The sequence below is a fragment of the Larus michahellis genome, chromosome Z, assembly GCF_964199755.1.
Source record: "Larus michahellis chromosome Z, bLarMic1.1, whole genome shotgun sequence".
NCBI lineage: Eukaryota > Metazoa > Chordata > Aves > Charadriiformes > Laridae > Larus > Larus michahellis.
The window spans coordinates 76,357,935-76,370,032 of NC_133930.1; the positions used below are offsets into that span (position 1 = coordinate 76,357,935).

General features: G+C 35.2%; 1 protein-coding gene across 1 annotated transcript in view; it reads left to right on the forward strand.

Annotated features, from left to right (window-relative positions):
* Positions 1 to 11,271, forward strand: part of UGCG (UDP-glucose ceramide glucosyltransferase) — a 30,011-nt gene extending 18,740 nt beyond the window's left edge. The window contains exons 3-9 of the mRNA XM_074569834.1: positions 2,589 to 2,691; positions 3,600 to 3,701; positions 4,087 to 4,199; positions 6,070 to 6,248; positions 6,676 to 6,762; positions 7,154 to 7,343; positions 8,800 to 11,271. Of these exons, the coding sequence (XP_074425935.1) occupies positions 2,589 to 2,691; positions 3,600 to 3,701; positions 4,087 to 4,199; positions 6,070 to 6,248; positions 6,676 to 6,762; positions 7,154 to 7,343; positions 8,800 to 8,970 (945 nt within the window). The 3' untranslated portion in view covers positions 8,971 to 11,271. The remainder of the gene's footprint in view (positions 1 to 2,588; positions 2,692 to 3,599; positions 3,702 to 4,086; positions 4,200 to 6,069; positions 6,249 to 6,675; positions 6,763 to 7,153; positions 7,344 to 8,799) is intronic.
* The last annotated feature ends 827 nt before the right edge of the window (positions 11,272 to 12,098 follow it).

Below are 12,098 nucleotides of genomic sequence, written 5' to 3' on the forward strand. Positions count from 1 at the left end.
TGGTGTATGCTTCTGTGGATGGAAGAAGGACTACACTTTCTACTGTGTATCTCCTGAATTCTAAAACTTGTAATTAATTTTTAATGAAAACTCTTTTCTCAATTCTTGTTGAAACTGCTTCTGACACTACTACTTCAGTTGTAAAAGGTCAAAGGTACATGTAAGCTGTACAGCAAGCTTCCTTTGTGTATTCTGACTGAGAGCTTTAAATTTACTAGTAAGTAGGCAGGGTAAAACAAACAAAAAAACCCCACCATTTGGAACTTATTAGAAGTTGAATATTTTTTCTGTAATGAAGCTTGGGGCTTTTTGGAAAGTTTCAGGCATGAACATTTGAATCCTTCTGACTCAAAAAAAAAAAATTGCAATAAAGATTAAGAGTGGCTAAGATAAGTTTAAAGCATACTTTGAGGCATGCTGTGTATGCCAGTATTGCAAACAGTGCAAAGAAGCCGCAACGATATCTTAAGCTATTTTATGACTATAATAAGCATCAAAACTTTATGCAGTTAAAATGTTCGACTGCAAATACAACTTGTTTGAGAATTCAGAAAAACAGTTATGCTGGATCTTGCTTTATGAGAGATAGTCTTAACCCATATTTCTGATAATTTATACGTGTGGGTGGCAATCTTAAAATGTTGACATTCCACACCAATCTGAATTTCAGATAACAATAGCAGCAATCATATTTTTCCCAAGGACCGTGAAAATGGGGATAAGAATGCTTCAGTTTACTGGGGCACAGATTATATGGTACAAACAAGATCCCCAAACTATTTGAAAACACATCTGTATGATAACTACAAAAATACTTGATTTAAGAGATTGACATAACACCACAAATTAGAACAGCGCTATTGCCTGGTATTCAAAGGTCAGCTGTCCAGGGGAAAATTATTAGAAAAGAATAATCTTAAACTTGTTGCAGTGAAGCTGAGTTTAACCTGCAGTGATGCTGAGTCTCTGATACTCTTCTGTGATACCCCATATGTGAAATAATCTTTTCTGGCATAGAAGCCACTTGTGCAGCTTCTAAACTGCAGGATTTAAATCTAATAATTTTATCAGTGAACAGTTTTTACCTACTATGCATATCGTGATTTTTGGCATAAATCTTTCTATTCACGTTAAGTCCAAATGAGTGTGATTTTAATGTTTATGTAGATAAGCATCTTTGTATTTCTTCTTTAGTCATACATTTTCTAGTTCTTTACTTCGTTACCACATACAAAGGCTGTTTACTGTGAATTTTTCTGTTTTCAAGTACTGGTATGCCAAAGATTTTCATTATTTCTGGTTGAATTTCTTAGAGAATCTGGATATAGAAGTGTCATTGCAACTGTGGATTGAAGATTAGTTATTTAATTGCTAGCAAAAATAGTTATTCTCTTACCTATTCAATTGAATGAGCAATAAAGAACTAATTTCTTTAGTTGGCAATGTCAATGGTGGTCTTGCTGTCAGGATTTTTCTGTTGCGGTGGGAGGATCTGTCTGCTTAATGAGACAGGTCTCTCACCCTTTAGATTCCGTTTTCTATGCAGGTGAAATTATAGGAATCGAATACAGGTTGCTCTTTAGGCAAATTGACTTTGAGTTTGCATTCTGAGAGGTAGAGATGTGTTTGTCTGATAGTTTATAGTGGTAGACCAAGTCTTACCAACTCCTATTTACTGGTTAATGATTTTGAGTTTCCAAAATATTCTGTATGCAATTAGAGTCGTTGAGGTCTTTTGTGTTTAAAAGTACCTTTTTTCTTAAAAGAATGTATTTCTTTAACTTAATGAGGAAGGTTATATCAAGTAAGGAGTATCCAAGGAATTTGTTGTTAGTGCAGAAGCAGAGATAGCTCCATCAAAGCTCGTAAAGCTGTTTCAAAATGTTGAGTGAATTCTTAAAATGCTATTTTCTCACCCACTGTCTGTAGCTTGTGTGTAACAAGCATGTAGCTTGATCACTGAAACAGCTATAGATTTCCGTTACCTCTTGTTCATTTTTAGCTGTTATTTTATTAATGAGGAAAATACATGTACATTAAGTATGCATATACATGTTCCTGAGCTCAGCTTTATTACACAATGAAGTGTACATATAGTGGTGCGTGGGTTGTCTTCCAACTCTGTTCTGCCTATGCATCCACAAAGTAAAGGAAAGGAAGGTGTAGTTCAGAGGTATGCAGTCAAGTCAAGTCATAACATTCCTTTATTTTGTGTGCTGTAACTTCCTTGACGATAAGATTGGATTTAAGATTCCTGTGTGAACAAAAATGGAAGTGGAAATACCAACTTTACCTTGTATACCACAATGTCTTGCTTCATGCCTAATAGAAACCCTTCTGATACCAAGACTGTTGTTCCTTGATACAAGAGTGTATTGGGATACAGGCTTGGTTCTTTTTTTCACAAGTACTTGGTTGTACATTAAAAAAATCTTATTTAGCTGTAAAGCAATCCCTTTGTTCTTATTGTTAATTCTGTAACAGGTTTTTTCAGTTTGGTATGTTATTAAGCTTTATTCCCTAGACCATATTGATATTAAGTGTGTGTAAATACATATAAGTGTGTGTATACTTTTTGTTTTTACTAGTATGAAGTGCTACTCTGTGTACAAGATCATGATGATCCAGCTATTGATGTGTGCAAAAAGCTCCTTGGCAAATACCCGAATGTTGATGCTAGATTGTTCATAGGTAAGCAGTACAACTCAAAGGTGGGACACTTAATTGTAAAACGCTTTTAGGTCTTATACAGTAAAATGTTTTTATGTCCATATACAGTATTCTAAAATAAATAGTTGTCTCGTTCAGCCTATGTTGGTTCTATAGCTTAATTGTCAGTTTGGGGTAAATAAGTGTTTGTAGTCGCAATCTGTGACATCAGTCCAAAAAAACCTCTAGGAATAATGATTTATGGAACCCCCACAACTCTTTCTGACTAAACCTGAAACAGCAGTTTAAATCCTGTCTTGATACTAACCTAAATGTGCAGGAAGTGACTTGGAGTTGTGGCTGTATTTGAGCTTGAGGTCCTGCAACAATCCTTTTTCATCAGCTTAGACTGTAGGGCTCTTTCTTCACTTTACATTTGAATTAGAGGAGGGAAGGGATGTTAGGGTTAGGTACTAGAACGTAATTTTTTTCTTTGAAATGAAACAAACTGGACCGTGTCTGTCAGTTGGAAGCAAAAGAATGTGTCTGACTTTATTCTGCCCCTTCTTCATTTTTCTGCTACAACTACTGTAGAATATAATGATCATAATCAGCAGTCTTAAGAGGTAGAGAATATTTACCTTACGGAATATAGTAATGAACTTTGTAGCTCTATTATCCTTTTAATTATGTTAACCTTGTTACCCTGCCATTTTGAGGAAGCATTTGAGTACTTTTTCCTTCATAATTATCTGCATAACTGTAGTAAGATGTAAAATACAGACGTGAAAGAAAGATTAAAATTTAAATCCTTTTCATAAAAGTGGACTGTAAGAATTGATGTGTAAACACTTACTGTTCTTCAGTTAGTATCTCTAAATATTTTGGGTACTGAGTCTGAATTCTGAGAAAAACCCCATACATTATTTGATGATGTTTGTATTTTTTAGGTGGCAAGAAGGTTGGCATCAACCCCAAGATTAACAACTTAATGCCTGGCTATGAAGTTGCCAAATATGATCTCATATGGATTTGTGATAGTGGAATCAGAGGTAGGTGTGTGTTGTAATGTGCTGACTGTTATATTGCTCTTACCCCCTGTAGGCAAGCAGTTGTAGGGGATTATTTTGACTGAGAATAAAAGTAGAAATGAAAGTATAAATCTGGAAAAAATACTTTCCTAGTATAAAAATGTTTAATATCTATTTAAAGATGAAAATACCATTTAAAAAGAAACAGTGAAACTGTTTACATTGTATTTGTTATTGAAAATTACTGTTGTTATTTTTTCTGAAACTTCGTTCCTCCAAAATACTGTGCATCAAAGTATGTGTGCTCTTGTTATTGGTAATATAATGAGAATTAGTGTCTCTATATGGGAGTCTGATAATGACAGAATTGCTCAATGAACTGTCTTTTTTTTCATTTGTCACATAGTAACGCCAGACACACTGACAGATATGGCCAATCAAATGACTGAAAAAGTAGGCTTGGTCCATGGGCTTCCCTATGTTGCAGACAGACAGGGTTTTGCTGCTACCCTTGAACAAGTGAGTGCAATGTTGTTGGTTTGGCTTTTTTGCAGGACCCTGCTGACTAAAAGTTGTATCGTGCCTCTTGCACTTTTTGAGTGAAGAAATGTTTATTTTCAGCTGCAGTCACACTTCAGACTATCTAGGATAACTTTTAAATGCTCAAAAATTCTACTGTGGTGCTCTGAACATGGACTCAATATTTAAGTTTACAATACCAACAATAAAGAATACAGGATGATAATGATGGATTTTATTTTCAAAATTTTTAAAACTGAAGAACTCTTCCTAGTGCTTGTCAGAAAGGGCCATTAATTCTATTTTGATATCTGAAAAGGAACACAGAAATCGCCATGACAAATCAGAGCAAAGTCAAGTTCACACAGTATCTTTTTTCCAGCAGGGGTTATAAGCAGAGCCCTTGAGGAGAGCATAACACAAGCAAGGCTTATATCCTGTTTTCCTGTAATACTGTCTCAGCTTTCTGCAGTTTTCAGATGAAAGTCTTCCTGAGCAGGGAGTAGACTTGTATATTTACTAATACTCCATATATTAGTATTCTAGTAAGAACAGATTTCTTACTTGAACTTTTCTGTTCTTTCTTTGAGTCCATATAGATTTTGAACATCTATAACTATCTTTACCAGGAAGTTCCACAGATCTATTATCTGTTAGAGGAACCACCACCTTGTTCACTCTGACCCTTGTTCTTCTATAGTGCTATTTCATGTCTCCTAACACTTGTTTTGGAAGAGAAAGTGAACAGTTTATTCCTATCCACCATCTTCACATCACTCATTCTGTCCTATTCTCCCCTTTTTTTTGTCAGTAAGTTCTCTTTTGTAGAACGAAGAGGTTGAGTTTTCTTGCATGTTCCTTGTGTCTCAAGGCATGTAAATTAATCAACTATCTTTTATTCTAATTTCGCATGTATAAGGCATTTTGGCCCCAAGGCTGGCTAATGTGTGTCAAAGGCAGAAATGTGAGAGATGAAAGTGCAGTGAAATTCAGTATTCCTTCATTGCGTGGAGACAGCGCAGCTCATGTGACTTTTGTGACAGTCTGAATTTCCTCTTATAAGAGAAGAGCAAGGAGGTATAGCACAAAGCTCTTAGTACTGCTATGTGCTAAAGTAGCAAGAATTACAGCCTATGCTTCTATATTCCTGGCAGAGCTTTTTGCTCCCAGATCCAGTATACTGCAAGATGAGCATGCCTCTTCTTGAATGAATATTAGTTAAGACCAGTGTGAAGGCCATCAATAGGAAGAACAGCAGTGAGAGGCACTAGCATTCACTTTCACTCTCTCTTTATAGGTAACTTCTAGTTAAAGTTACTGGATTTTATAAAAAGACTGTCTCACAACCTGAGTTTTTCTTTACTATTTGTGTTTGCAAGTACATTAAATAAACAAAATTATTCTGCTTCTATACAACCATACAGTAAGTTTATAAAAACATGTATGCAGTAATGTGGTTAATCTTTCCAAGAGGAAGGAGACAGCATATCTGTCCGCTATCACCAAATAATATATATTAATCATAGTGATTAGTAAGTTCCTTAATGGATTCTTAATATATATATTCCCTGAGAACAACCTCAATAAATTAGAAATTAAATACCACAGGAAATACAGTAGTTTAATATGTGGATTTAAAACCCACTTAAAGATGTATAAAAACACAGCCAATATCACTACTAGGTTTCTCAGATTTGGTTGTAGGCTAGATTTCTTAGATTGGTGGTAAAGATCTTTCCAAAGACACTGTCATAACTCGCCATGTCTAGCTCTCTTTTTTCCTCCAAGCATTGTTGGAGAAAAAGTTGCCAGTGAGTAGTACTTACATAAATACATGTAGAGTTTTAAAAGCCTTATCTTGTTTTGGCAGGTTTATTTTGGAACTTCACATCCAAGGTCATATATTTCAGCCAACTTAACTGGCTTTAAGTGTGTGACAGGAATGTCATGCTTGATGAGGAAGGATGTCTTGGACCAAGCAGGAGGACTGATAGCTTTTGCACAATATATTGCTGAAGATTACTTTATGGCCAAAGCTATAGCTGACCGGTAAGATGACTCTGAAGTAAACTTATTGCTTTAAGTGCAGTTTAAATCTTTTGTTTTAAACACATAGTACATACTAATAAGTATAGGTGTTCAGGTCAGCTTCACATGTATATAACAACTATGCTTATGATGTGCTAAAAGACTATTGTGTAGTAGTTTTTTAGAAATAATTAAGCTATATCATTGTCAATTCCTTTAGAAAAAAGTTTGAGAACTTGTTTTAGGTATTATTCAAGAGGTATGTGCTCTTTTTCAATGAAGAGACTTGATAAGCACACTAATTTTTTTGCGTATACCCACTGTAATAATATGGCAGATATGCCAAAGAAACTTTTCAAGCCTAACGAAAATCTTGGGTGTTTGTTCTGTAATTGTTTTTTGTATCTCTTATTTGCACTTTTTTTCTAATAACAAATTAATCTTTCAGGGGCTGGAAATTTGCGATGGCCACACAAGTTGCAATGCAAAACTCTGGTTCATATTCAATTTCTCAGTTTCAATCCAGAATGATCAGGTAGAATTCTAATCTTTCCTTCCTTTCCCACTCATTCCTGTCATCCGCTTCTGATGCGGATAACCTGATAATGAGAGGGAATTTTCCGAGTTAATTTGATCTAATGTCCAGAATGCTAAAGTTCCAATGCACAGCTGCTTCTTATTGTTGGGAGAGAGGCACTGACTTTCCATGGAAGTATGACTGATATTAAAAAAACTCCAAAAAAATCCTCCCCTTAGTACCTTTTAAATGCTAAGGGAGCATTTTTGCAATATTTTATTTGGGGATGTAAATTAAGTGAGATTAAACTAATGTTGTCAGAAAAGACCATGATGGCTCATCATTTGATGAGGTGGGGGAGGAGAACATAATAATGCATAGTCAGAACTGATTTGTTTGTCTTTTCTAGGTGGGCCAAACTGAGAATTAACATGTTGCCTGCCACGATAATTTGTGAGCCAATCTCAGAGTGCTTTGTTGCCAGTCTAGTTATTGGCTGGGCAGCTCATCATGTGTTTAGATGGGATATAATGGTATTTTTCATGTGTCACTGCCTGGCATGGTTTATATTTGACTACATTCAACTAAAAGGAGTTCAGGTATGTAGCTTCATTTCTTTGGCATTATTAAAGTTACTAGTGCCATTTATTTCAGAAAAAAGCTAAGCCTAATTATAACCATCAAATAATTCTATTGAATCAAGGAAATAACAAATCTTGTTACTTCTCAGTCTTCAAGCTTCAGTTATAGTAGTGCAAAAAAGAATAAGTGTGCATAGTTGTAATTTTGTTTTCTATATGCACCTGCCTCTGCCCTAGGCTTTTGAAGTTTTTATATCTGTCCCCTTAATCTTAGCATTTCCAGTCTGCTCTACTTAGGTGTATCTGGAAATTTTAAGGTTTTTTTAACTGTACAAGAACAGCAGCTTTGTAGGATTTTATGGTTTGTTCTTTATCTTAGTTTTCACTTTGTATTGTATTTATTGAGGTGTATATGTACTCTTAAGTACACTTTTCACTCTATTTTTGTAATAATGGAGTTACAAGACAGCTATAGCCTACTTCTAAAAAATAAAATCTTCCCATCACTAGAAGCTGGGCGTCAAACTTTTAGTATACAAAGATGTCACAAATCAGAACAGCGTTTGTTATTCTGATGCTGTAGGACCTATTTAGGTTACTTTTTGCTGTGACTGTATTCCATCCAGATCTGATCCATAATTACTTGGATACTCAAATTTTTCAAATAGTACTCATCATACTGAGAAGTACTTTTGGTAGTCTTAACACATACTGGAAATAATAAAAAAAAAAAACCCCACCAAAAAACTTGGCCTTGTGTTGATTCTGTAGGACTCCAGAAGGTCAGCTTTAACAGTGTGCCTACTCTTCCTCTCCTGAAGCCTTTTAGACTTTCAGCTCTGCATGTACCTAGAAATTCTTAAAGGAGCAGAAAATATTGAGAGGCTGTAAGCTTTTTTTTCAGTCCCACTTTTCCTGTGCAATAGGCCAAAGGCTTATTTATTTGATTTTCAGTCCTCTGTGAATGTGCAGGAGTGTTGTTTCTAGATGCTGCTGTTCTTGGGGTCTGTGACAAAACCCCAATGTTTGCTTGAATGCAGTTTTACAAAGGTTCAAAAAGAAAACAGTGAAATTGTCACACTTCTCATTGCCTTTTGCTCTACATAAAAGTCTCCTTTCAAACCACCTGGGCCATTCTGCCAATCTCTTCATCTTTAATATGGGTAATCATCTCTTGAGCAGCAAAATGTTGGCTTGCTTATAAAGAAAATATGCTATTGATATGTAAATCCGTATAATAAGCTTTAAAATAAGTTTATCTGTAACACGTTTTAAATTGCAGTGAAATTCCTTTTGAATAATCAGTGAAATTCCTTTTGAATAATCAGTGAAATTCCTTTTGAATAATCAGTGAAATTCCTTTTGAATAATCAGTGAAATTCCTTTTGAATAATCAGTGAAATTCCTTTTGAATAATCAGTGAAATTCCTTTTGAATAATCAGTACGTTTAAATACTTGTTCTTTACATTCTAGGGTGGTGCTCTGTGTTTTTCAAAACTTGATTATGCAGTAGCTTGGTTCATCAGAGAATCCATGACTATATATATTTTCCTGTCTGCTTTGTGGGACCCCACTATTAGCTGGAGAACGGGACGCTACAGATTACGTTGCGGAGGCACTGCAGAAGAAATTCTTGATGTATAGCCACAGCTTTGTAACTGTGAATGTCAGAAAGAGAAGGGGGAAAGAAAAGTATTATAAATTGTTTATAGAAATACTTTTGAGAAGAATCTACCTTCAGTAGTTTTACTACTTTTATGTTTTGGTATCTGTTCTTTAAGTTATTTTTGCATGGCACTTGCATCTGTGAAAATACATCTGTAGTCTTGGCCAAATGGTACTTTGCTCCTATGTACAAATAGAAATGGAGAGAATTGGTCCTGACATCTACATTCTATAGGAATGCTCTGCAGTAAACACTTTTAAAAGAAAAAAAAAGTATCCTCCTGGATATGAACAGCTTCTTACTCCATGGTGTGCTAACCTAGCAAATCCAGGGTTCATATAGCTATTTTCCAGCTGGATTGTAAAAGGCTGTACCTAGTGAAAACACATAAGTACAGCTGATTTCTGTTTTATCCCACTAAATTGAGCTAGTAACAGGACCTTGGGAAAGAAGCTCTTAAATGCTTTATGCCTACCTCTTGTAGTTGCTGCAGAACAAAATGAATGGGAAGGTAAAAATGCTTTGCAAAAAAAAAAAAACTAAAGTAAAGCTGGAGTCTTGTGTTTATATGTATATATGAAATACTTCAGTCATTGCAATGAACCAAAAGTGGACTGAGTTTGATAGAATGAGTTGGAAGGGATTACTGGCATGTTTTGTGGGCATCTTTTGGCCAACTCTGATCTGGTTCTGTCTTGAACCTTGTTAAGCACTGTGCTGTAACTAGCCAAGCTGGTCCCCTTCAATATTTCCATTCTTTTTTAAGGGGTGTTTGTTTTTCCCCTGTGAGTGAATGCTTTGGTGGGGGGTGTGTGTTTGTGTGTGTGACATAGTAGGGGGTAGAAGGGAGCAGAAATACATTTCAGAAACATTTCACACATGAGCTATTTTCTTACACAATGTTTTAAGAATGTAATTTCATGATGCAGGTATTTAATATCTTTTTAAAGTGAACATACATACATACCTATACTAGTCATAATTAAGTATTCAATTGCAGTAAATATTGTGAATATACTAAAGGGCCGGGTGAGTTTGCTGTTACTGATTAAAATTTTAATCTTAATTTAAATATCAAACTAAGTCTACTCTTGGCTTTTTGCCTTCTACTGTTAGTCTAGCTTTTAAATTGGACTTTTGTATTCCAGTGGTATGACTAAAAGGACTAGATTATAATGCATGCCGTGTTTTCCCCCTGCCCCCCACCCTGCTCCCCGTAGCTTGGTTTCCAACCTCATTGTGAGACTTCCTGATTTGTGGTGAACTGGACTTGTTTTCTTTGAACGCTTTTTAATTAAAAAAAAACCACAGCAAAGCTAGAGAGGGATGTTGCATAAGCCTTTTGTTTTCATAATTGTATTTATGCTGCTTTACTGTTCTTCATATGGAATAGCATATTTACACCATGAATGTGAGCTGCTAATTATAAAAGTAATGCCAACAAAGCAGCTTTAGAAGTTGGATGATAATGTGTAGCATATTAGCAATAATGACATGTATTTATAAAAATGGACACTTTTACCTTACTGAGCCAATCCCTTACCTGTCATATGCTACACAAATGTAATGTGTATGTATGTCATAAAACATACTCTGGGCCAAAATGCTTCATCAATCTTAATATCTTTTTGCCTTATGTTACCATGGAACTCTTTTAATGGGCATTTCTGTATGAACAAAGGCTTTTGATGCATGCTTCATTCTTTTCATGTGAATCGGGGGAAAAAAAAAGCACTTTTCCCTGAGGAAGGTTGCACACTGAAAGCTAGTCTAGTTGTGACCCACAAAAACATTCTGACTTTCATATTGTTTTTACATAGTTGAATTTTGCTGACAATGTTTGTATCTTTTGTTTCATGAAGTTTGATGCCATTCATTGCACTGCTAAAGTGAAGCTTAGCTTGCAACTTAGCTTTATGCTGATTTCTATGCAGGCAATGGAACAGAACCAAAAAAAAAGGCTGAACAGACTTCATTTTAAAAAAAAATTAGGTGGGGATAACTGTTTAACAGGTGCTTTTGTATTAGAGCCATTTTTGGTCATGAAAAATAAAGCTTCACTTAAGCAAATAGTTTCATTTGGGTATTGTTCGGTTGATTATGAAGTGGAAACCAACACTATCTCAAATGTTGAAGAAGATGCTGCAACAGAACTTCTAAAGGTTAAAAATGGCTAATGTAAAGCTGTGTTGATCTACAGATGTGTAGAATATACCATGTTTATTTAAAATCATTGTCTTGTTTTTTCTTTTATTTAAAAATAAATTTTGAATACAATCTGTTTGGAATACAGGCTTTTTCCTTTTGTTCAATGATGCCACAACATGACATCTTTAAGTGTTTATGGCAGTTTTGGTAGATTTGACTTCTCATTAATCTTCCCAGCCATAAATACATGTGCCTTTCTTTTGAGTTTTTTCTACACCTGGGCCATCTGTTTTGCATTTTTCTTATTCCGCAGAAACCAACTCACATTTGCCTAAATCTGATCTTGAGTTATCCCTAATCTTTTAGAATAACTTCTGTGTATAAAATCCTCACAACTGAACAGACAGTTCCCTATGTTTTGTGACTAGTCAGCCTAAATTCAGATTTTTAGAGATGAATATCTTTGACACAAAGCATGTTAAAATTGAGGAGTAGTGTTGATACCTTGCTTTGAGGTACTCTACCAAGACAGCACTCTGTGCTTGCACTGTCATCGGACTTGGCTTTTTTCTTATCTTTTCTGTAAAACTTATTAAGATTTTCATGTGAAACTTAATAAGAGGCTGTGTGTATGATAGAGTTGTTGGAATCTGAGAGGCATGGCAGAAACAAGCAGTACTGGAATCGCTTGAAAACTAGTTACAAAACTTAAATATTTCCTGAGTGTATTTTGTGCTTGATACATTTGCTGCCACACAGCACAATGCCTAAATCCACTTTCCTGAGCACTTTTATTATTTTCCTGCCTACTATTAGATAATGTTTTGATTTTTATTCTGTGCTTTCAAAAGAAGTCTTTCCCACTTGGATTTTTTTCATTGCCACTCTCTCCTGATACTGACTGCTGACTTGCCTGCATTACCTCTGCTTTGTCAGCTGAAAAAGTTTGTTTCCTTCT